General features: G+C 44.4%; 1 protein-coding gene across 1 annotated transcript in view; it reads right to left on the reverse strand.

The window, feature by feature from the left end:
• SLC35B4 (solute carrier family 35 member B4) overlaps positions 1-24,450 on the reverse strand; it is a 45,538-nt gene extending 21,088 nt beyond the window's left edge. The window contains exons 1-2 of the mRNA XM_070423920.1: positions 24,199-24,450; positions 15,302-15,415 (exon numbers count right to left, since the gene is read on the reverse strand). Coding sequence (XP_070280021.1) covers positions 15,302-15,415; positions 24,199-24,275 — 191 coding nt within the window. The 5' untranslated portion in view covers positions 24,276-24,450. The remainder of the gene's footprint in view (positions 1-15,301; positions 15,416-24,198) is intronic.
• Between the last annotated feature and the right edge of the window lie 2,585 nt (positions 24,451-27,035).

The raw sequence follows: 27,035 nt of genomic DNA on the forward strand, positions 1-27,035 counted from the left end.
TTTCTCCGAAGAGGACATAGAGATGGCCAACAGATATATGGAAAGATGCTCAAAATCACTAACTAGGTAAATGCAAATTAAAACCACAATGAGCTATCACCTCACACCTGTTAGAATGGCTATCATCAATAAATCAACAAATAAGTACTAGTGACGATGTGAAGATGCACTGCTGGTAGGATTATAAATTACTGTAAACACTATGAAAAATGGTATGGCAATTCCTCAAAAGATGAAAAGTAGAACTGCCATAAGACCTATAAATTGTTTTTTGGGGAGGTATTTATCCAAAGAAAACAGTATCACTAATTTGAAAGACATATGCACCCCTATGTTCACTGCAGCATTATTAGTAACAGCCAATATAGAAGTAACCTAGATGCCCATCAATAGATGAATGGGCAAAAAAATGTTGTGAACATATACAATGATATATTAGTCAGCAATAAAAAATAATAAAATCTTGCCATTTGCAACAACACAGAGGGACCTAGAAGGTACTATGCTAAGTGAAATGAGAGAAAGACAAATACTGTATTTCATTTTTATGTAAAATCTAAAAACAAATCATACCAAAAGAATGAAAAAGACAATACAAACAGACCTATACATATAGAGAACAAGCTGACAGTTGCCAAATAGGGCTGGGGGAGGTGGTGAGAGGGGAATGTAAATATTTTTTTAAAATTAAATTTGAAAAAAAAAAGCAACACGCTACTGAATAACTATTGGGTCAAAGGAAAAAAGAAGAGATCAGAAGATGCATAGAGACAAATTAAAATGAAAATTCAACAGACCAAAATTTTGGGGATGCAGCAAAAGTGATATTAAGAGAGAAGTTTAGCGTATTATAGGCCTATCTCAAAATAAAAGGAATTTTAAAAATTAAAATTTATCTTAGCAAGTAGGAAAAACATCTAGAAAAAGAAGAACAAATAAAGCTCTAAGTCAGTAGAGGAACAAAAATAATAATAATCAGAGCAGAAATAAATGAAACAGAGAACAAAAAAAGGATAGAAAAAAATTAATGAAACAAATAGCTGGTATTTTGAAAAGATAAACAAAATTGACAAACCTCTAGTTAGATACACTAACCAAAAAATGAAAACAGACTCAAAATCAGAAACGAAAGAGAAGTTACAGTGGCCATCACAGAAATATAAATCATTATACAAAAACACGATGAAAGGCTATACACCACCAAATTCTATAAACCTAGGAAAAAAATGGTAAAGTTATTAGAAATATACAACCAACATAGACTGAACCATGAATTGGAAAACCTAAAGAGAGTGATCACTAGTAAGGAAAATGAAACAGTAACACTCAAAGAAGACTTAATACTAATCTTTCTCAACCTCTTCCAAAAAATTGAAGAGGAGGGACTACTTCCTAATTTATTTTATGAGACCAACATTCCCCTGATATCAACACACAAAAAGAAAATTACAGGCTAATATCTCAGATGAACATAGATACAAAATTTCTAAACAAAATATTAGCAAATATAACAATACATTAAAAGGATAATACATCAAGAGTAAGTGGGGTTGCCCAGCCAGTGTGGCTCAGTGGTTGAGCAATGACCCATGCACCAGAAGGTCTCAGATCAATTCCTGGTCAGGGCACATACCGGGTGGTGGACTCAATCCCTGTTGGGGAGCACAGGAGACTTGGTTGGATAGTTTGTAAGGAGTACATTCCGAGAAAAAAAAAAGTGTGCTGAAGGCAGACTGCCCTGTTTATTGGAATTCCGACTTAGGGGAGTGCCAAAGGCCACGCCCCTAATTATTCCTTGACCTTTCCAAACAAGTCTGTGCACATGCAGACCCCTGGATGTTTACTGGAATTCTTATGCTTAATCTTTGAGTGTCCTTGCTTAAAGGACACTGCAAACACATGTGTCCTCCCAAGATTACTCACCCTACTGATTGTATCTAAAAGATAAACTTTATCTCAAACTGCTGCTACAATAAAAGCCTAATGAGACAGGTGATCAAGGCTGTCTGGTTCCTTTAGCCAGGCAGTCCCTTAGTCCTCTCTTTCACAGCAAACATTGTGTTAGAGTAATCATTCATCCGTCACTCAGGGTCTGCTGGTCAGCCCTGGCAGATCCCCAGTAGAGGGCGTGCAGGAGGCAACAGATCGATATTTCTCATCGATGTTTCTATCCCCCACTTCCTCTCCTTTCCTCTCTCAGAAATCAATCCTATATAATAAAAGCCTAATATGCTAAGTGTCTGACCATTCATTCGACCGTTCGACCAGTCACTATGATGCGCACTGACCATCATGGGGCAGACACTCCAACTGGTAGGTTAGCTTACTGCTGGGGTCTGGCTGATTGGGACTGGGTGAGGCGGGCCGAACACACCCTGGAGCCCTCCTGTGGTCCCTCCCCAGCCCCGATCGTGCACTGGTGAGGTCCCTTGGCCTGGCCTATGGCCTCTCACAATCTGGGACTCCTCCGGGGATGTCCGCAGGCCAGGCCGAGGGACCCCACCAGGGCACAAATCTATGCACCAGGCCTCTAGTAAAAACAAATTGGGAAAAAAAAAAGATTAAGTAGGGTTCATTCCCTGGATGCAAGGATGGTTCAATGTTTGCAAATCAATCAATGTGATAAACCACATTAACAAAATAAAAGATAAAAATCATATAGTCATATCAATAGATGCAGAAAAAGCATTTGACAAGATACAACATCCACTTATGATTAATATACTCAATAAAATGGATATAGAAGGAAAGTATCTCAACATAATAAAGGCCATATATGACAAACTCTCAGCTAATACTATATTCAATGGTGAAAAACTGGACGTTTTTCCTCTAAGATCAGGAACAAAACAAGGATGCTCACTCTTGCCACTGTTATTCAACATAGTACTGGAAGTGCTAGCCAGAGCAATTAGGGGAGAAAAATAAATAAAAGGTATCAAAACAGAACTGTCACTATTTGCAGACAACATGATTCTGTATATAGAAAGCCCTAAAGACTCCATCAAAAGACTATTAGAAACAATGACAAATACAATAAAGTAGCAAGATACAAAAATTAATACACAAAAATCCACTACATTTCTATATGCTAACAACAAAATACCAGAAAAAGAAACAGAACGATCCCATTTACAACTGCAACAAGAAGGATAAAATAACTAGGAAGAAATTTAACAAAGGAGGTGAAAGACCTGTACACTGAAAACTATAAGACACTGTTGAAAGAAACTGAAGAAGACACAAAGAAATGGAAAGATATTCCATGTTCATGGATTGGAAGAATTAACACTGTTAAAAATGACCATTACCTAAAGTAATATACAGATTTAACACAATCCCCATCAAACCCCAATGGTATTTTTCACAGAAATAAGAACAAAAAATCCTCAGATCTATATGGAACCACAAAAGACCCTAAAATAGCCAAAGCTACCTAGAGAAAAAAGGACAAAGCCTGATGTAACACACTGCCTGTCTTACAATTATACTACAAAGCTAAAACAATCAGAAAAAGAGACACACAGACCAAAGGAACAGAATATAGAGCCCAGAAATAAGCTAACACATACTAGTATATGGGCAACTAATAGTTGACAAAGGAGACAAAAGCACACAGCAGAGAAAAGAAAGTCTCTTCAATAAATGGTGCTGGGAAAACTGGAAAGCCACATTCAAAAGAATGAAACTAAACTGCTATTTGACATCATAAACAAAAGTTAGCTCAAAATGGACCAAGGACTTGAATATAAGACCTGAACCAATAAAATACATAGAAGAAAACATAGGCACTAAACTTGTGGACTTTGGTCTCAGAGAGGCTTTTGTGAACTTGACCTCAAAGGCATGGGAAATAAAAGAAAAAAAATGAATGGGTCTACTAGTACATCAAACTAAAAAGCTTCCACATAGCAAAAGAAACCATCAACAAAACAAAAAGGCAACCAAATGAATGGGGGAAGATATTTGCAAATGAGACCTCTGAGTAGGGCTGATACCAAAAATACATAAAGAACTCATACAACTCAACAACAACAAAACACACCAAACAATCCAATTAAGAAATAAGCTGAGGCTGAACAGACATTTCTCTAAAGAGGACATATAGATGGACAATAGAGATATGAAAAGATGCTCAGCATGACTAATCATCAGGGAAATGACAATTAAAACCACAATGAAATATTATCTCACATCTGTCAGAATAGATATCAGTAAATCATTGGAAACCAAGATGGCGGCATAGGTTAACGCTGGAGTTTGCTGCCTCGAACAACCACTTCAAAAATACAACTAAAAGACGGAACGGACATCATCCAGAACCACAGGAAGGCTGGCTGAGTGGAAGTTCTACAACTAGGAGGAACCGAGAATCAGAGGAGGCGCAGTGCTGAAGTAAAATACTAAGGTGCGGAGCGCGCGCGTGGCGCGGGCTGAGGGCGCGGTTGACTGTTTCAATCCGGAGGGAGCCTCAGACTCTGAGCTCCAGACCCGGGCGAGTCTCTAGGGACCCAGACTCAAACGGGAGAAGTGGGACTGTCTGGCTACGGTCCCTCCGAGGTTTGCAGCGGTTGCTGAGACAGAGAGGCAGAGCCCCTGGTGACAGACTGAGAGCAGCCATAACTGCTCCCTCCTCCACCCTGTTGATCCTGTGGGACCCGCCCCGCCCAAGCCCTGCACAGAGGCATTTGCCGGATAGCCTCAGGCAAAGGCTAGATTAGCACCTCCCTAGAGGACACAAGTTCTTCCACTGCAGACACAGCTGATTATCATAGCCAGTCGGCCTGGAGGTCAAATCCCTCTAGTATTAACTACAACAATCAAGGCTTAACTACAACAAGACTGCGCACAAAGACCACTAGGGGGTGTACCAAGAAAGCGTAAAAAATGCGGAGACAAAGAAACAGGACAAAACTATCAAGGGAGGATGTTGAGTTCAGAACCACACTTTTGAGGTCTCTCAAGAGGCTTCTAGAGTCTGTCGATAAACTTGATGAGATGTACAGGAAATCTAATGAGACCCTCGATGGTGTGATAAAGGACCATCTAGAAAGTAAGCATACACTGACTGAAATAAAGAATATTATACAGACTCCCAACAGCAGACCAGAGGAGCGCAAGAATCAAGTCAAAGATTTGAAATTCGAAGAAGCGAGAAACACCCAACCGGAAAAGCAAAATGAAAAAAGAACCCCAAAATACGAAGATAGTGTAAGGAGCCTCTGGGACAGCTTCAAACGTACCAACATCAGAATTATAGGGGTATCAGAAGATGAGAGAGAGCAAGATATTGAAAACCTATTTGAAGAAATAATGACAGAAAACTTCCCCCACCTGGTGAAAGAAGTAGACTTACAGGTCCAGGAAGCGCAGAGAACCCAGAATAGATATCAGTAAATCAAATAAGTGCTGGCGAGAATGTGGAGAAACGGGAACCCTCTGGCATTACTGGTGGAAATGTAAATTGCTGGAACCACTATGGAAAACAGTGTGGACTGGTTCCTCGAAATATTAAGAATAGAGCTACCACATGACCCAGCAATCCCTCTTCTAAGTATCTACCTAAAAAGTTGGAAAACATTGATATGTAAAGATTATGTGTACCCCTATGTTCACTGCACAAGATCCAAGATATGGAAACAACCTAAGTGTCCTTTGACAGATGATTGGATAAAGAAGATGGGGTACATATATACAATGGAATACTACTCAGTCATAAGAAAAGATGAAATACTCCCATTTGCGAGAACGTGGATGGATCTTCAGAATATTTATGCTAAGTGAAATTAAGACAAAGAAGAACAAGAACGGTATGATTTCACCCCTATGTGGGATATAAGAAAAAACAAACAAACCCCAAACTCTTAGAAACAGACAACAGAATGGTGATTACCAGAGGCGAAGTGGTAAGAGGGGGAGAACAAAGAGTGTAAAGGGATAAAATATGGTGACAGAAGATTTGACTTGGGTGGTGAACACACAAAAGAGTATACAGATGTCATAACTTGTATACCTGAAATTTATATAATGCTATTAATAACAAATTTATTGCTATCTCAATATATTTAATTTCAAAAATAAAACAAAAAGTGAATAATTTTTCTTGACTTTTTTAAAAAATATATTTTATTGATTTTTTACAGAGAGGAAGGGAGAGGGATTGAAAGTTAGAAACATCGATGAGAGAGAGAAACATTGATCAGCTGCCTCCTGCACACTCCCTACTGGGGATGTGCCCGCAACCAAGATACATGCCCTTGACTGGAATCGAACCTGGGACCCTTGAGTCCGCAGGCCGACACTCTATCCACTGAGCCAAACCGGTTAGGGCAAAGTGAATAATTTTTATTACTGTATCACTTCTTTGTATAATTTTCATATACCTCTAAAGAACTTAAAAATGGTTAATTCTCTCAAATACTTCTTCTATACACTTGTTTATACTATTAATTTTCACTATTTCTAAAGAAAATATTTGCTAAGTCAAAGGTTACTTTCAGCCTAGCAACTGTTAATAATTATCCCACATTTGGAGTGGCCTCCAAATTAATGAGGACATCATTTAACTTGTACAGATTTGTTTTTAAAAACCAGGGCCCCTGTTTTTAAGACTTATAGGTCTTTAAATAAAAAACAACCACACAAAAGCTAAAAAGAAAATCCAGTAACCCTAACACCTTAGAAAAATAAAGGGATAAATAGAAATAAACAAATGAATTAAATAATTTTACATTTGTATGCCCCCACTTTGAACTACAAAATACTTTTACAATGCCTTTCATACATACCAGGTTAAACCAAATAAAATTAAGATGCCTTTTATACATATCACATTCAACCACATGAAATTACCATACTTTCGTAGGTCAAAAAGGATTGAATATCAGTAATTTCATTTTATTCAACCTAATACATTCAATAGGAGAAAAAGTTATATAAATATATATATACATATATATATATATAATCTCCTAATATATAAAAAGCCAGGGGCTTTCACAACCAAAACAACCGGACTGACGACCGAAAAGCAGGCTGCGTGGGGCGACAAGCCCGGCAAGGGGGTTACTGAGGGACGACCAAATGAATGAACAGCGGGCTGCATGGGGCGACCAGGCTGGCGGGGGGGAGGGGGGATCAGTTACGGGTGACCAGGCCAGCAGAGGGGGGCAGTAAGAGATGACCAGGCTGGCCAGCAGGGCAGTTGGGGCGACCAGGCTGGCGGGGGGGGGGGGGGGGGGCAGTTGGGGGAGACTAGGCCGGCAAAGGGGGCAGTTAGGGGCAATCAGGCAGGTGAGCAGTGACAGGGATGTCCAACTGCCAGTTCAGGCTCAGGGATCGGGCCTAAACCGGCAGTCAGACATTCCCGGATTGGAAAGGGTGCAGGCTAGGCTGAGGGGACCCCCAACCATACACGAATTTCTTGCACTGGGCCTCTAGTATCTACACTAATAATAGACAAACATGGTAATTGACTGTACCTTTGCTACGCTTCCCATTGGCTAATCAGGACAATATGCAAATTAACTGCCAACAAAGATGGCGTTAATTTGCATACATAGGTGCCATTTTCTGTAGGGAAAGGCAGGGGGCGTGGCTAAGCACAAGGCAGCGCCATGTTTGCGTATGGAAAGGGGGGCGTGGCTCAGAGCAGGGTGGTCCCACGTACGAAGAGGCGGGGGCATGGCTCAGAGCGGGGCGGCGCTACGTCTGGAGAGAATGGTGCTGAGGCTGGGTGTTCGCCTCAGGATGCAAGGGGCGGAGAAGAGTGCGAGGTAGAGGAGGTGTGGCTTCAGGCAAGTGAAGGAAAAGGGCAGGTCGCCTAGCCTCGACGCCGTTCCAAGCTTCCCGGCCCAGGTTTTCAAATGTAAATATTACTTCAAATGTTGTAGTTGCGCGTAGTTTATTCCCTTCCCCTCATCTTGGCTGTTAAAGTCATGCCCACTCCCTGGGCAGCCAGGCCTCACGTTCGTGGCACAGAGAGGTTTGGTTCTGGGGTCACCCCTTAGATTTTAAGCGGCTGCTACACTTGGTCGATAGGAAGAGTGAGACTTTAGCCCTGAAAAGACGAAGGCTTGGGGCAGAAGGTTCCCTCGAGGGCTCAGCCCGCTTTCGGGCCGTAGGCACAGGGAACGTCCAGGGCAGCCCCCGGAGCAGGTGTCCGTCTGAGCTCGGACGAGGCCGTTTTGCAGCCTCCCCTTCCTCCATCCCAGGTGGTGGGGGCCGTGACTGCCTCGAGGCTGCTCCCTGGAAGCCGTTCTCCCCTCAGCCTGTAGCTGTAAAACAGCGCACACGAAGAGAATCTTTTTTTGTGCCTCATGTTAAAAAGTTAAAAAAAAAAAAAAAAGGTGCGTGACTCCTCACTGTGTTCATTTGTAAAAAACAAAAAATGCTCTTAAGACCCCGGGCAGCAAGGCAGCCCGGCCCCAAAGAAAATATATGCACAACCCATGGACACAGACAACAGTATGGTGATGGCCAGAGAGAAGTGGGGGGCAAGGGCTGGGTAGAGGGGGCAAAAGGGGGAAAATAGGGAAATCCTATATAATAATAATAAAAGGCTAATATGCACATTGACTGAATGGCAGAATGACCGGTTGCTATGATGCGCACTGGCCACCAGGGGGACAGTGCACTTACATATGGGGAGTGCCACTCAGCCAGAAGCTGGCTCATGGCTGGCCAACGCAGTGGTGGTGGCAGGAGTCTCTCCCACCTCCGTAGCAGCACTAAGAATGTCCAACTAACGGTTTAGACCTGATCCCTTGGGGGCCTAAGCCTTTAGTTGGATATCCCCCGAGGGCTCCCAGGCTGCCAGAAGGATGTCTGACTGTCGACTTAGGCCCCGGGGAGTGGGCCTAAGTCGACAGGTGGACATCCCCTAAGGGGTCCTGGATTGTGAATGGGCGCAGGCCAGGCTGAGGGACGCCCCCGCCCCCGAGTGCACGAATTTTTGTGCACCGGGCTTCTAGTCTACACTATAAAAGAGAAACATGGTAATTAGCGTACAACCGCTACCCTTTTCATTGGCTAATCAGTGAGTATATGCAAATTAACTGACAACCAAGATGGCGGCCGGCAGCCATGCACTGAAGCAAGCAGGGAGGCTTGCTTGCTCCAGTGACTGTGGACTCCAACATTCCCCGCCTAACTTGCCAGCCTCTCAGCTGCAACTCTAAGCAACTATGTACTATGTTACAAATAAGAAGCTAAACAAAACCCCAGAAACCAGCCGGACTGAAAGCCAGCTGGACCACAACATTGTATCAGTGTTTTCAGCAGCGAGGCCTCAGAGCTAAAGCTGGCCCAGAATAAAAAATAAAAAAAAAAAGAAAACAAGGAGCGGTTGGAAGCTTCAGTCACTTGCCAGCCGGAAAACAGCTCTCAGCCCCTCACCCAGACTGGCCAGGCACCCCAGTGGGGACCCCCACCCTGATCCAGGACATCCTTCAGGGCAAACCAGCCAGCCCCTACCTATGCACCAGGCCTCTATTCTATATAGTAAAAGGGTAATATGCCTCCGGGCACCGGGATCAGCGTGACAGGGGGCAGCGCCCAAACCCCCCGATTGCCCTGCAGCTCTGTGTGTGACAGGGGGCGGGGCCACAACCTCCCTATCTGCCCTGCTCTGTTCGTGACAGGGGAAGCCGCCCCAACCCCCTGATCAGCCCTACTCTGTGCCTGATAGGGGGGAGCTCCCCAATCCCCTGATTGCCCTGCGGCTCTGTGTGTGACAGGGGGGAGCTCCCCAACCCCCTGATCGATTCTGCTCTCTGTGTAACAGGGTACGGAGCCCCAACCCCCCTGATGGGCCCTGCTCTGTGAGTGACAGGGGGCAGCACCCCAACCCCCTGATCGGCCCTGCTCTGTGTGTGACAGGGTGCGGCGCCCCCCCCCGCCCCGCCACGGGCCCTGCTCTGTGTGTGACAGGGTAGAGCCATAACCTCTCCATCGGCCCTGCCCCGAGTGTGACAGTGGCGGCGCCCCAACCCCCTGATCGGCCCTGCTCTGTGGGTGATAGAGGGTGGCGCCCCAACCCCCCTCCACGGGCCTTGCTCTGTGACAGGGTAGAGCCATAACCTCCCCATTGGCCCTGCCCTGAGTGTGACAGGATGCAGCGCCCCAACCCCCTGATCCGCCCTGCTCTGTGTGTGACAGGGGGCGGTGCCCCAACTCCCCTATCGGCCCTACTCTGTGAGTGACAGGGGGGAGCTCCTCAACCCTCTGATGGGCCCTGCTCTGTGCGTGACAGCGGGGAGCTCCCCAACCCCCTGATCGACCCTGCTCTGGGTGTGACAGGGTATGGAGCCCCATCCCCCCTGATGGGCCCTGCTCTGTGAGTGACAGGGGGCAGCACCCCAACCCCCTGATCAGCACTGCTCTGTGAGTGACAGGGGGCAGCGCCCCAACCCCCTGATTGGCCCTGCTCTGTGTGTGACAGGGGGCAGCGCCCCAACCCCCTGATCGGCCCTGCTCTGTGCGTGACAGGGGGTGGCGCCGCAACCTCCCCATCGACCCTGCCTTGAGTGTGACAGTGGGCGGTACCCCAACCCCCCAATCGGCCCTACCCTGAGCATGACTGAGGGTGGCATCGCAACCTCCCGATCCGCCCTGCTCTGTGCATGACGGGGCAGCACCCCAACTGCCCAATCAGCCCTGCTCTGAGCCTGACCAGGGGCTGCACTTAGGGATTGGGCCTGCCCTCTGCCACCCGGGAGCAGGCCTAAGCCAGCAGGTTGTTATCTCCCGAGGGGTCCCAGACTGCAAGAGGGCACAGACTGGGCTAGGGGACCCCCCTACCCCCCGAGTGCACAAATTTTTGTGCACCGGGCCTCTAGTCTACACTAATAAAAGAGAAACATGGTAATTGGCGTACGACCGCTACCCTTCCCATTGGCTAATCAGCGTATCCTTATGCAAATTAACTGTCAGCCAAGATGGCGGCCGGCAGCCAGGCAGCTGGAAGCTAACAGGAGGCTTGCTTGCTGTGGACTCCAACATTCCCCGCCTCACTAGCTGGCCTCTGAGCTTCAGTTGGAAACATAGTAACATTTACAGAAGATAAACAAAACTCCAGAAACCTCCTGTCAGTCAGCCGGGATCTCAGAGCTGGAGTCGCAACATTGTTTCGAATACAGAAAACAAAGGCCAGAAACCTGCTTTCAGCCAGCCTCAGAGAGAAAGCCGGCTCTCAGCTCCAGTGACAGCGATAGAAGGTAAATAAATGCCAGAATAAAAAAAAAAAGAAAAAAAGGAGAGGTTTGGAGCTTCAGTCGCCCGCCAGCCTGAAAACGGCCCTCAGCCCCTCACCCAGACTGGCCAGGCACCCCAGTGGGGACCCCCTCCCTGAAGCAACAAGATGGCGGCTAATTTGCATACTGAAGGCAGGCGGCAGCAGGCAAGGCTGTCTGCGGTCTGGGACCCGGATCTGTGACCCTGCCGGGCGGGATCAGCGGAGCCGCAAGGCCTCCCGGCACCGGGATCAGCGTGACAGGGGGCAATGCCCAAACGCCCTGATTGCCCTGCGGCTCTGTGGGTGATAGAGGGTGGCGCCCCAACCCCCCCCCCCCACCATGGGCCCTGCTGTGTGACAGGGTAGAACCATAACCTCTCCATCGGCCCTGCCCCGAGTGTGACAGTGGCGGTGCCCCAACCCCCTGATCGGCCCTGCTGTGTGTGTGACAGGGTGCGGCGCCCCAACACCCCCCCCCCCCCCACGGGCCCTGCTCTGTGTGTGACAGGGTAGAGCCATACCTCCCCATTGGCCCTGCCCTGAGTGTGACAGGGTGTGGCGCCTCAACTACCCCTCCCCATCCCCCAGGGGCCCTGCTCTGTATGTGACAGGGGGCGGTGCCCCAGCTCCCCTATTGGCCCTACTCTGTGCATGACAAGGGGGAGCTCCCCAAACCCCTGATGGGCCCTGCTCTGTGTGTGACAGGGTACGGAGCCCCAACCCCCTGATGGGTCCTGCTCTGTGCGTGGCAGGGGGTGGCGCCGCAACTTCCCCATCGACCCTGCCTTGAGTGTGACAGAGGGCGGTGCCCCAACCCCCCAATCAGCCCTACCCTGAGTGTGACTAGGGGTGGCATCGCAACCTCCCCATCCGCCCTGCTCTGTGCATGACAGGGGGCGGCGTCCCAACTCCCCAATCGGCCCTGCTCTGAGCCCGACCAGGGGCTGCACCTAGGGATTTGGCCTGCCCTCTGCCACCCGGGAGCAGGCCTAAGCCAGCAGGTCATTATCTCCCCAGGGGTCCCAGACTGCGAGAGGGCACAGGCAGGGCTGAGGGACCCCCTCTCCCCCCCAAGTGCACAAATTTTTGTGCACCGAGCCTCTAGTATATATATAAAAGCCTAAGAGACCATTATGACCGAATGACTAGAACAACCGGTCGACCAGTCACTATGACACGCACTGACCACCAGGGGACACTCAACGTAGGAGCTTCCCCTTGGTGGTCAGTGCGCTTCCACAGGGGGAGGGCCGCTCAGCCAGAAGCCAGGCTCACTGCTGGCGAGTGCAGCTTCAGCAGCAGGAGCCTCTCCTGACTCCGCGGCAGTACTACCGAGCAGCGGTGGCAGGCACAGCGGGTCGAGATGACTGAGAGCAGTGTGGCACCGGGCCCCTGCTCAGGCTCCTCCCTGGCCGCCTGTCAGTTGGTGTACTGCTACATCCCCCGAGGGGTCCCGGAGTGTGAGAGGGCGCAGGCCAGGCTGAGGTACCCCCGGTCCCCTGTGCACCAATCCATGCACCAGGCCTCTAGTTTAAAATAAATGGCTAAAGATTGCAGGGGAAAGGCAAATAGGGGGTTCCATGTTCGTCATGAAATGCTGATCTTTGAAGGACAGGGATCTCATCCTTCATCTTTGCACATCTGCAGAATGCGATAGCACCAAGTCTAAGCTATCTTCCCTATCAATGCAGAACAGTATCACACACATGAAAAAATTACTGGCAATAGCCGTTTCCCTGCTTTAAATCATATACCACTGGCAACTTGCCAAATTTTCTTAGTCCCTGTCTTGAAAAGATGCCATTTAAAGATAAAGTGCGTTCATCAAGGTCTTTTAGGAAAAAATTCCAACTATATTCCACATTGTTGCCAACATAGCACAGCCCAGAAATTGCTCACAGGAATGAATGACATGAGCAAGATTTTCATTACAGCTTCATTGATAGGAAATAAAAAGCAAGCACAAATGGGACATATGAAGTAGGGTTGTTAGGGAAGGATTACGGTGAGCCTCCAAGGGCAGGTTAGGGAATTTGGGCTTCACTCTGACCCTAATGGTGACCCCTGAGCACTTGTGAGAGAGGGTACCACGCTACACAGGTAAGAAGTTGACACAGGGGATGAGGAGGTGACAGGCAGAAGGCCGTGCAGGAAGGATCCTATAGAATAAAATGGTAATATGCAAATCGACCGAACAATAAAATGACCGGTTGCTATGATGCGCACTGACCACCAGGGGGCAGGCACTCAATGCAGAAGCCAGGCTCACAGATGGCAAGCACAGCAGCAGTGGTGGGAGCCTCTCCCACCTCTGCGGCAGCGCTAAGGATGTCCAGCTGCCAGCTTAGGCCCCTGAGGAGCTCCCAGACTGCTAAAGGGCACAGGCTTGGCTGAGAGATCTCTTCCCCCATCCCCTGAGTGCACGCATGTTGTGCACTGGGCCTCTAGAACTATTATGAAAGTTAAGAGGAAAGTGAATATGTTCCTGAACTACACTGGCAGCCAGATGGAAAGAGAGAAAGGGTCAAAGAAATGAAAAATGCTGGAGCTCCCGTGATGTACATGCTGGTCTTGAGAGCAAAGAATTTTATGCAGATATGAAAGCCAGCAGAAACAAACAAAAATGTATTCAGAATATTTAGCATCACATTTGGGAATTTTAAATATGATATTAATAACAAAATTCAGCCAGGTTTTCTATAGTAAGCTTACTCAGGAATGCTGCAAACTAATACCAACAAGGACGGGCCTTAACCAGTCCCCGCATACATTCATACCAGAAGGACCCCCTCAGAGAGATGAAGTGACACTATCCTATTACATACTCACAATTGGATGGATTACATATTTATTTCAAGTCTCTGACAGCAAGAATACTGAGTTTTCGATACATTGTTTATTATAAGAACTGCTATTTGGCCCCATGAGTACAATTATGTAAATATGGACTAATGGACAGAGGTCTGGAATCAATAATTTTGCCTTAGCTTGCCAATCACTTTCTTTTAATTGAGGTGAAATTCCCATAACATAAAATCAACCATTTTAAAGTGAACAATTCAGGGGCATTTAGTACATTCTCAATATTGTGCAACTACCACCTCTATTTCCAAAAGCCATTCATTTCTTCAAAGGAACAATGAGACCACTGTTACCATATATGATAACATGAGGATAGCGTACATAAATATTTAAAAAATTGGTGATCACACTAGGCCTTTAACTGACCACCTACCACTCAAACACACACACACACACACACACACACACACACATATATATATATATATACTGTTGTCTCCATCACAGTTATTTAAAGTGTTGTGGCAGGAATTTTATTCTAAATATAGGCTCCTGGAGTTTCACAACATATTAAATTCAGAAAATGAATATAAACTCTATTAATATCTTTGATACAAATCTTATAAATAGATGTCTCATATCCCTTTTATATAAGTACCAGAAAAGCTCTTAATTTTTTAAAAATTTCTCTTTATCGTTGAAAGTATTACAGATGTCCTGTTTGTGTTTTTCCCCCATTGACCCCCTCCACCCGGTACCTACCCTTCCCAGGCTTTCACCACCCTATTGTCTGTGTTCTTGGGTTAAACATAAATGCATATAAGTTCCCCAGCGAATCTTCCCCTTACACCCCTAACCCCCCCTTTCCCTCTGAAATTTGTCAGCCTGTTGCATGCTTTTATGCCTCTGGATCGGTTTATTTTGTTCATTAGATTCCACAAATGAGTGAGATAATGTGATACTTATCTTTCTCTGACTGGCTTATTTAGATTAGCATAATACTCTCCAGGTTCATGCCCGCTGTTGCAAATGGTGAGTTCTTTCTTTTCTTACAGCTGTGTAGCATTCCAGTGTGTAAAGGTACCACAGCCTTTTCATCCGCTCATCTCGATGATGGGCTTTGGGGCTGTTTCCAAATCTTAGCTACTGTAAATTGCACTGCTATGAACATAGGGGTGGATATATTCTTTCTGACTGGTGTTTCTGGATTCTTAGGCGATGTTATTTGAAGACAAACAAGGCTAAAAGAGATTTCAATGTACATACCTTATTGGGATAGCTGGCTGCTTCCTCCCCAAATTAGCTTCAAAGAGGAAGCCTTCCACAGCAATAAATAAAAATTGTGCAAATGTCACAATGTTCCCGCATCCTGGATGCTTCCTGCATAGTGAGGGACAAAAAGAAAAAGGCACAAAAGACTGAGATAAAGGCCACTATGACTTGTTATAGTAACAGTTCAGAGTAACGAGGATAGATTTCCATTACCCACTGTCCTCTCGGGGTTTTCATGTCCCATGGATCACATACATTTAGCAACACACCTCACAGAGAAGAACGTCAAGCCTCATTTCACTCTCCTATAGGTACAGCAGGCCATCGGGAAGGACCGCTCTGATACAACCTTCCTAGTAAACTGTAGGAAGTTGGTCAGATGTTCTTTTTGAGATCTTCACTTACGTAACCAAGAGGACTTCACTCAGGATCATAGTCAGCCTACGCAGCTCATGCTCAGGTCTCCTAGAAACATCTATAGTATATCCTCCTGACCGGAATCTCCAAGACTACTGTCAATCAAAGACTCATATCCAGGGACATTGTCTTCGCTCCCGTATAGAGGCAAAAACTGGTTCTTAGGGTGGGAGAAAGCTTAGTATTTTGTAAGTATAAAGCACAGATATATGTACAGTACATAAACCCATATATAGTGTGTCTGGGGGGGATGTCTAGGAAAAAATGTCTAAAAGGGGGTTTTAGATGGGGGTGGGAGAGGGGTAAGAAGCAATAATGAAAAGAATGAGGACACTGCTTATTCTCCACAACCTTTAACACAAATATACTGAGGCATAGTAATTCCTCCTTTAGAAAACTGCTGCTTGAACTACTCTGTTATTCTTAGACAGTCTCTTATTCTGTAGGTCGACTCTGTTATTTTTAGATAGTCCCTTATTCTGTAAAATAACTGTTTTAGTTTGAATAGAAAAAGATAAAAACTTAACTGTCTGACCTTGCAAGCTAGCCGTCTAACATAACAGGTGAATACTGATAATAATTCCCATATTCTCATGCCAAGTGTTTGTTCATTATGTATCCAAACTTACAAACTGTCTGCAAAAATAACCTATACAAAGCTCTTTGTAAAATCTGCAAAGCAATCAAAAGGTATAGAGAGAACTTCCTCTATGTTTTGGGGTTCAGAAGTTGACAGCGGTATTCTGCTCTGAACCCGTGCGCAATAAAGATGACTCCTAACTAATTGGCTCATTAAGGCGTCTTGTCTAGCTCGCTGATTTACGATACAACACTATTAGGCACTCAGTGAATGTTCATGAAATTCAATCGAAGCTCTTCAGTGATCTAGTAAGGGATGGGGAATCTTTCACGGTGACTTAGGGGAAAATGTACAAGAGAAGAATTCCTTCTGGCATCCCTCCTGAGGCACGCTGAAAGGAGTTACTCAAACTGTGTGTGTGATTCTTGAGCTTGTCCTCCATGAGGCTCTGCTCAACCACTGGAGGAAGGTCAAAGTGAGCAGCTAGCTGCCTTTGTTTTCCTGAAGCTTTCTGGTTGCCCATACTACCCACATCCCCACATTACAAAATTCAGCCTTCCTATCCTGCATCTTCACCTTCACCCAAGGCATTTCCCAAAGATACTGAGTAGAGGGGTGTAATTATATTACTACATATTAATACAATGCTATTTATTTTAAAATAAACAAAAAAACTCCACCCTCTGTTAGTGGTTTTAATATTGAATAGCAGTGCCGAGCATACAAATTCCAAAATACACCCATCAGGCATAAAAATAAATAGCTCCAAGCACACGCCTTTCTTGTACGGAGCTATGCTGACATCTGAGGCAGAACTGTTGCTTCTCTTTAGGCTCCACTGCCTATGAAAACTACTGCTTTATATTCAATTAGGTGGTTTCTTTTAGCACCTCTTACGTTCAAGGGACAGGGCGAAAGGCTGCAGGAATCCATAAATAATCATGTAAGACATTTACCTCATTGAAGGAGCTAATTAAAGCCATTAGCCTCACTATGAGTTAGAGAAGAACCTGAGCTCTAGATAGTTCCTGGCACAGTCTGCACACCTAGGCTGCTCCTTAAAACCAGGAGCGCTGGGAGCCTCCCCTCCCAGTTCGGACCGGATTGGTCTGGGATTGGTCCTGTACTTTTGTAAGCTTCCCACTTGATTCTCATGTGCAGCCAGAGCTGAGAACTCTCTAAGGTAAGTCTGGGGGAAAGGACAAGAGGGGTGAGGGTGCATGTAAGATGCACAGGTAATCTTTATGTGCTGACACAGGGTTGAGAATTACTGCGCTCCAGTGGCTAAAAATACACAGTGACATGCAAGACGCAGCTGTCACTTACCCTGTGACATGGAAGTTGATTACCCTATCTACATCTAGTTTTCTTATCTTTCAAATGGGAACGGTATGAGTGCCTACTATCTCATTGGTTTTACTGCAGAGCAAATAAGCCAGTCCCTGAAAAGCACTTCCCACAGTGTCTGCCAAGCAGGGAAAAAGGCAGACTGGGACTCTAGGAGGACCAAAATGTCGCATCTTGCATATGAGAAGGTCTTCAATTGAATATAGTAACCTTTTAAAATATGTTTATATTGACTGTTTTCTTCTCACCTATAAATCAAAAGGGACATGTTTTTAACCTTGTCATGAGGATGTAATGAAAAACATATACATAAAGTGCCAAGCCCAAGACTTAGCCCAAGGGCTCAAGAAGCTTCCTGGCTTTCCCTCCCATTTCTCTTTACCAAAAGCCTAGGATTCAACTAAAGAACAATTAGGGAGTACTTACTGTGGGAAAAGTTAGGGGCTAGCTGCCAGGAAGCTACAGATGTGAATGAGACCTGATCCCTGCCCCCGAGATGACAGGATGAGGGAGTATGAGATAGCAAGGACCGAGGGCCACAGAGGGATGGCTAGAGGAAGGTGCCCCTACTCTCTGGGCAGTGTCTGGCCTTCACTCAAGCACCTGAGTGAATGTGGGGATGCCTCACTTTAAGCAACCATGATCTGGATTTAGGACACCTCCAACAACAAATCCAATCAGCCCCTTGACAACTCTAATCTCCGTGCTCTATTTCCATAGCATTGTTGAATTTCCCTACTGCACTCACATGATTCCATTTTTAAAAAATGAACTTACAGAGCTTTTTAGGAACACACTGTTGTGTAGATACCAATGGAATTATTTATTTTAACTTAATTCATTTTAAAACTTCAGAGTAAAAACTTAAGAGCCTTTTCCCTAAATCACTTGTTTTGTTGAAATTCATTTCTTGGGAATTATAGTCATAATTGCAAACAGTTTCTTTGACTTTGAATTCTCTTTTGCAAGAATCCAAATTTACTTTATTTCATTCTAACTTTTTATATAAAATTTTTTTTAAATCCTCACTCGAGGATATGTTTTTATTGATTTTAGAGAGAGATATACACATGAGAGAGAAACATCGATTGGTTGCCTCTCGTATGCACCCTGACTGGGGATCGAAACCACAACCTGGGTATGTGTCTGACCAGGAATCGAACCCATGTCCCTTCAGTGCATGATGGAACGATGCTCCAAACAACTGAGCCATGTGGGCCAGGGCAAATTTTTATTTTTTAAAAAAGGCAACTTTGAAGAGAAAGAATTGGGCATATATTTTATGCCTTTTGTTATCTCATAGTCTAGATTTAGGAAACTTTTCTATTTGATTCAGTACCAGGCACTTGATTGGAATAAAATGGGGGAAAGAAAATGGTTCAGATTGTTTTCCTCATGTAAAACACACAATACATTGCCTCCTCAGTTAGCTGATGCATATCCCCTCAGTCATTCACATCGGCTCTTTACACTGTATTTACAATGCAGTGCAAAGTCAGATTTATCCTGTATTTTATTTTGGATCCTAAATATAGGTATGAACATCAGAAAGAAAAACCTACATTTGTTTTTCCAATTTGGGAAAAATGATTTAAAATGTTCACTTCTCCCTGCAATTCACTTTAGCATTTCCATGTTTCTACTTGCCATTTATTACGGCACCCAAGGGTTCCAAGGAAGCCATATAAAAAGCACAGTTTCTACTCTATAAAGATTTATGAGCTGTGATGTCCCAAGACAGAGTCACAAATTCTGAGAAGGCCAAAACTAGAAAGAACTTTAAAGACCATCCAGTCCAACCAGCTCTTATTTTATTGTAACATGAGAAGTCGTGAGTTGCCCAAGCAAATCAGGAAAAAAAGCTGCTATTCATCTGATGTACCATTCATTAAAGTCATAAATGTACCCCTCTCCTTACGAAAGCCCATTGCTGTATGCAAAAATCTCGATTTACAAAAGGGATAAATGAGCAACAATTTATTTACACATTATTCAAAGCGTTCTAAATAGAAGCTTCCATAATGCATGAAAACATTCTGTAAAGTTAGATTTATCCACAACTTCTCAGGAACAAACCCATAAAACAAGGCAGGCCTGCACTGAAATAAAAGTTGTTAGAGGGGAGGGGAAGCCTGAATGTGCTTCAGGCTTTGCACATAATCTCCTTCAAATCCACGTGAGGCAAGTGGAGCCATCACCTCCCCACCCCACTTTTACTGTTGAGCAAACAGACTGGGGAGATCAAGTAATTTAGCCGAGTGCTCATAACTAGTAGAGGGCCTTCAGCTGCTAGCGTAACTGACTTCACACAACCTTTCAGAAGATTTAATTTAATGGCATATTCAACACAAATGTGACACTATTATTCTCTGACCTTTATTTGGCTGGCCTGATTTTATCACATTTTTATATTTTAAAATCAATTTCCATTTGTTAAGTTGTATGAGTCCTTTATATATTGTGAAAATTAATCCCTTATCAGATATATCTGTGGCAAGTATGTTCTCCCACACAGTGGGCTTTCTTTTGTTTTGTTGATGGTTTCTTTTGCTGTGCAGAAGCTTTTTATTTTGATGTAGTCCCATTTGTTTATTTTCTCCTTTTTTACCTTGCCTTAGGAGATCTATCAGCAAACATACTGTTACGACAGGTGTCTAAGATTTTGCTGCCTATGGTTTCTTGCAGAATTTTTATGGTTTCATGACTTACATGTAAGTCTTATCTATTTTGACTTCATTCTTGTGTATGGTGTAAGGTGGTGGCCTAGTTTCATTTTTTTGCATGTATTTGTCCAATTTTCCCAACACCACTTATTGAAGAAACTGTCTTTACTCCATTATATGCTCTTGCCTCCTTTGTCAAATATTAATTGAGCATAATGGCTTGGGTCGATTTCTGGATTCTCTGTTCTGTTCCATTGATCTATATGCCCGTTCTTGTGCCAGGACCAGGCTGTTTTGAGCACAGTGGCTTTGTAGTATAACTTGATATCTGGTATTGTGATCCCTACCACTTTGTTCTTTCTCAAGATTGCTGCAGCTATTCATGGTCGTTTTTGGTTCCATATAAATTTTGGAATATTTGTTCTAGATCAGTGAAATATGCCATTGGTATTTTAAAGGAATTGCATTAAATTCATAGATTGCTTACAAATAATCCAATTAAAAAATGGGCAAAGACCTAAATAGACACTTTTCCAAAGAGGACATACAGCTGGCTAAGAGACATATGAAAAAAATGCTCAGTCACTAATCAACAGAGAGATGCAAATTAAAACGACAATGAGGTAGCACCTCACACCTGTCAGAATAGCTATCATTAACAAATCAACAAAGGACAAGTGCTGGAGAGGATGTGGAGAAAAGGGAACCCTAGTACACTGCTGGTGGGAATGCAGACTGGTGTAGCCACTGTGGAAGACAGTATGGAGTTTCCTCAAAAAGTTAAAAATGGAACTGCCATTTGTCCCAGTGATCCCACTTCTAGGAATATATCCCAAGAAACCTGAAACACCAATCAGAAAGAATGTATGTACCCCTATGTTCATAGCAGTACAATTTACAATAGCGAAGATCTGGAAACAGCCCAAGTTAGATGAGTGGATAAAAAAAGCTGTGGTACATTTACACTATGGAATACTATGCAGCAGTAAAAAAGAAAGATTTCTTACCCTTTGGGATAGCATGGAGGGACCTGGAGAGTATTACACTAAGCCAAATAAGCCAGTCAGAGAAAGACAAGCATCACATGATCTCACTCATATGTGGAATGTAATGAACAAAATAAACTGATGAACAAAACAGATCCAGAGGCATAGAAGCATGGAACGGATCGACAAATATCAGAGGGAAGGCAGGGTGTTAGAGGGGGTGGAAGGTGGGAAGAGATTAACCAAAGAACTTCTATGCATATCGTATAACCCATGGACACAGACAATAGTGCAGTGAAGGCCTGGGGCGGGGGGTCAATGTGGAAAAAGGGGGACATATGTAATACTTTCAACTATAAAGATAAATTTTAAAAAAATAAAAGAACAGAATTCATTTAAAAAATGATTTCCATAGTAACCTTCCTTTGAAATGTACAAGCTTACAGCAGGATACATTGCTATGTCCCTCGCCACCTACTCTCAACAAGGACAAATGGCTCTGGCCAGTGTGGCTCAGTTCGTTGGGCCTCCTCCTGTGCACCACAAAGCTGCCGGTCAGATTCGAGGTCAAGGCACATGCCCAGGTTTCAGGCTGGATCCCCGGTGGGGAACGTGCAGGAGGCAGATGACCGATGTTGCACTTTCATATCGATGTTCCTCTCTCTCTCTTCCTCTCTCTCTAAAAATCAATAAACTATTCTTTTTTTTTTAAAAAAAAAAAGTACTTTATTCTTTAAAAAGAAAAGAATGACAAATGACAGATCTTTATCAACACTGTCTGCATAACAAAATTTCAAGCTCAGTAACTGCAAAAATTAACCCTACACAGAGTTTACCTTAAATAAACTGGTTGCTTCAGAATGACTTAATCAATGGTATCAGGAAAATAAAATACATTTCTAGTGGGCACCACATGAGAAACTGGGTGACCAAAACCTATAGGCTGCTCAAGTTCAAAATTAACAGGTTCTCAACCTTCCTAATGCTGCGACCCTTTAATACAGTTCCTCATGTTGTGGTGACCCCCAACCATAAAATTATTTTCGTTGCTACTTCAGTAATTTTGCTACTGTTATGAATCGTAATGTAAATATCTGATATGCAGGATAGTTTCATTGTTTGCAACCCACAGGTTGAGAACCACTGGACTAGGAGTTTAGATATCCTGGATTCCAGTTTTGTCTCTGCCACTTACAAGAAGTAAAAGACCATCTAACTTCTTGGGAACTGTTCCATTTTCAGTAAAACAGACATTATAATTCTTGACCTATACTGGACACAGATTGTCCTGAGGGTCAATGGAGATAGTGTAGACTCAGAAACATGATGGTAGATAGCGCCATAAATAGCATTTTACAGCAGGAGGAGGAGGTCCAGAGAAGCGAAATGATTTGAAAAGGTCACCCAACCCGGGTATGACAAAGCCAAGAACGAAGTTCGTAATTTCGAGATTTTTCAGGACACCTGGTGCTTTTTCTGCAACAGTTTGCACCCATTGAACGTTGCACATTATTACTCAACGTTATTTGCATGCCATCCTAGTTTCCCTTTGTTGAAGCCATTCTTTTCTTTCTTTCTTTCTTTCTTTTTTTTTTTTTTTTTTTAGCTAACATTGCATAAGTTTCAGGTGTGCAACATTAAAATTTGACATCTGTGTGTAGTACCTCCTGCTCACCACTGGAAGCTTCCATTTGGCACCCCCATTCTTTTTTTCTTTTTTAATTGAATTTATTGGGGTGACACTGGTTAATAAAACCATACAGGTTTCAAGTGTACAACTCAATAAAAACATCATCTGCATCCTGCGCTCACCACCCAAAGTCAAGTATATTTCTGTTCCCACTTACCTCTTCTTTGCCCACTTCCATCTCCCAACCCCTCCTTTCCACCTGGCTATCACCATACTGTTGTTCCTGCCTATATGTTATATATATATATATATATATATATATATATATATATATATATATATTTTTTTTTTTTTTTCCTTAATCCCTTCACCTTTTTTCACCCAGCCCTCAACTCTCCTCCCCTCTGACAGCTGTCAATCTGTTATGTACCTATGATTGTTTCTATTTTGTTTGTCAAGGGATTGTGTTGATTACATTCCACATATACCTGAGATCATATGGTATCTGCCTTTCTCTGACTGGCTCATTTGACTTAGCATAATACTCCCCAGGTCCATCCATGCTGCTGCAAAAGGTCAGATTTTCTTCTTTTTTACAGCCAAGTAGTATTCCACTGTATAAATGTACCACAGCTGTTTTTATCCACTCCCCCAATCTTAATTTAGAAAGTTAGGTCTCAAAATACATGCCTCCCAATTTAAAGACTAATATCTTAAAGCTGGAAATGCTCTCTTGGGTCAATCAGACGGACCATAGACATAAATAAGAACTGATTCACCTACATCACTGAGAGGTAATGTTTGGGCAAAGTCCTCATGGCCATCCGATCTGTAAGGGTAGCAAAACAAATGCTTTGCAGGCACTTGAAAACACATGACACTTTCTTTGCAGCGTGTGCAAAACCAGACTGCATGATAAGTCGAAAAGCTTTGCTTCAGCCAAAAGTGGCATTATTACCCGAGAAAAGAGCTAGAGGAACCTTGGGTCTGGCACAAGCTCCTGCCAACCTGAGGCCAGTCACGTGAGAAATTCCCCCGGATTCAATCCCCCCGTGTGTGAAAAGGGGGTGATGCCAGCAACACCCCGAGCGTTTCTGCGAGCGATGCTGTGAAACTATTTGGTGGGACAGCGGGCGGAGCGCAGGATGAAGGAGTGGACTCTCAGGGTTCCAGGCGCGCAGAGCCGACCCCGCGGCGCGTGGGGGTGACGCGTGCGGACGCCCCTCCGGCTTTCTCGGTGCAGCCCCGGGACCGCGGGGGGCACTCACCTGACCAGGAGCTCCAGGAAGATCACGTTACTGCAGCAGCCGGCGAACACCAGGCCCACCGCGAAGAGCGGGCGCATGGCGGGCGCGGGGAAGGGGAGCGCGCGCGCGGAGGAAGCGCCCGCTTAGACCACTACCTCGGCGGTGGCTCAGAACTTCGTCCCTTCCCGGAGCGCCGCTCTTCCCCGGCGCCGCCACCAACGCTCCCGGCCAGAGGAGCTGTAGTTCACTGTCAGCCCCGACCCCATTCATTCGAGGGGGCGCTCTGGTCCCAGCCAGACTACATATCCCAGGATGCCGCACGCCCTTACGCCGTGCTGGGACGTGTCCCGCCTCTGCTGGGACCCTCCACTCGAGAAGAGAGAGCAGCGAGGTTCTCGTCATGCCTCTCGCGATAGGAAGCCGCAGGGTTTGTTGGGAAGTGAAGTTCAACCCTGCCGCGGTGGTTTCTGGCGAGTAAGCCAAGGGCTCAGAGAGGGATGCCAGCGTCCCAGTCTCAACAAACGCAGCGGCGGCACTAGAGCTGCAGACCTATGATTGATCGCTGGCGGCGGTCTAGCATCTGAAACAATTCTGAATGGAGTGAAAGCAAAAACTCCTCTGAACTTACTTTTCTACTTTTTGAAAGGGGCATTGGAGTCAGAAAGTGCTGGGATTGAATGTTGGCTCAGCTGCTAATCAGCTCTGCTATCGCAGGCAACTTCTTCAAGCTTTAGTCTCATTATTGGTAAAAACGGGAGCAGTAATGCCCATCTCACCGCTTCTTTTGAAGGTTACAAGCTATGATCACCTGGGGATCTTGTTAAAATGTGGATTCTGATTCATTACACCTGCAATTTGCCCTGAGATTCTGCATCTCTAGCAAGTTCCCAGGTGCTGCTGATGCTACCCGTCTGTGGACCTCGCTTAGAAGAGCAGACACCTTTAAAACAATCGTCTCTGGAGACTTCTCTACCCCACCCCATTGAGGTTGGGACCTCCTGCCACTCAACGGTTGCTTAGTTTTCTCCTTCCCCTTAGACTACAATCATGTTCAAAGTAATTTACCTTTCTCCTCATCTTTACCACCAAATATCTCAAAAGACTAATCTATAGTCATAGACTTTTTTATTCTAATCAAAGCCAGATTTTTAAAAATAGTTTCATTTTGACTTCTACTGACCTCTTAATTGTCAAACCCATATACAGCAGGTCTCTGAATACCGTTTCATTTAATGTTGTTTAGTTATAACGTTCATAAGATGCCATTACAACTTAATTCTTGCGTGTGTCAGTTAGCCTATGGCAGCAATTTTCAGCCCATGTGCTGGCAAAAGCACGCTGGTGTGCTGCAAGAATTTTTAAAATGTGCAGCACCTGACTATTTAGTCGGGACACTAACCTCTTTTCCTTTAGATTATCAAATTTTTAAAAATGACAACAGCCAACACAACAATAGCTGTCTGGTGTGAATGAACCAAAATTATACCTATTTTCTTTTTGTCAGATTGGCAAAAAATATATATATATATTTTTTGGTGTGCCACAGAATTTTACTAATTAGCTTGTGTGTGCCATTACATACATGGTTTCACTTGAAGTCACAGTTTCCAAGAACTTATCAATGATGTTAAGTGAGAACTTACTGTACCAGTCTTACTTGATCTTGTAAATGGCTTTTGACAATGAAACTCAATGCTCTGACATTCTCTTGTCCCTCTGCTCATAAGAGATGAGTCTCCTCTTTCTCTTTCTACTTCTCTGACTTACCTTTTTTTTTTTTTTTTTTTGGTTTTCTTTGCAGGCTTTTCCTTCTCCGTCCACTTGAATTATCCTTTCAGAGTTCCATCATCTGTCCCTTACTTTTTTGTCCAAACACATTCTATTGGTGATCTCATCTCTGCAACGTCAACCATCACCATATGGAACTGTGAACCTACATATACATATATGTACAGCCCCAAGCTTCCTCATGTCTTAAATCAAAGTTTCCAACTGCTTATTTGACATCTTCGACAACGTGATGTCTGAAGAGAGGAACTTTCTGATCACAAAAGCTTTCTAGTGTAGCTTTTCAATGCATCATTCACAGCTTCTTCCTCTATAGCTCCAGCGCTCCATCCATCCCTAAACCATTCCCGGAATCAGGGGGCATTGTAGTTATCTGTTTTCATGGCAGTCTTCCTCCTACTCTAGCTCATGCCCATGGCGGACCGGAATCAAGAATAACTAATTCATCTCTAGATCCTTAGCATCATATATAGTGACTGGTTTCTAATATGTACGTACACTTTTGTTGAGTAAATAAATGAGCTTGACTTCTTATTTGTGTAAAATAATTCACACCTCACAAAGTCAATAAATATGTAATATTTTTCAGTCTGATGAATTTTTAAAAATGCGAACATCAAAAAAGGCACTGGCAGGAAACAGAACATTACCAGCATCTCAGAAGTGCCTTGTGCCTCGGTCCCCCTGCACTGCTGCTTTCATTGGTTTTAGCTGCTGACGGGACCATGTTTGCCCATTCATTGGAAAGTACTCATTTCCTTTCCTCTCCCTTATTTTCTAAGTGAACTACTGCAGGCAGAGGCCTGAGCACCCATCCGTTTGTCCTAAATAGAATCACTTGCAAATCTGCTTTGTTATCAATGTTTGATCAGCGAGTGAACGGAGATGATGTGTGTGCAGAAAGAATGGGGGAGTTGGAGGGCTCTCTCTGCATCTCATTTTCCTCCGGCTTGCCAGTTTCCCTCGAGAGAAATAAAATACAGGATTAGGGGGAGGATTAAATGAGATGACAAGTAAAGTACTTGGCACATGGGAGGTAACAAACAAACATTAGGTCTCTTCCGCACACC

Source organism: Myotis yumanensis, unplaced genomic scaffold, assembly GCF_028538775.1.
Source record: "Myotis yumanensis isolate MYYU_CA2020_CCGP unplaced genomic scaffold, mMyoYum1.0.hap1 SCAF_9, whole genome shotgun sequence".
In the NCBI taxonomy this organism is placed as follows: domain Eukaryota; kingdom Metazoa; phylum Chordata; class Mammalia; order Chiroptera; family Vespertilionidae; genus Myotis; species Myotis yumanensis.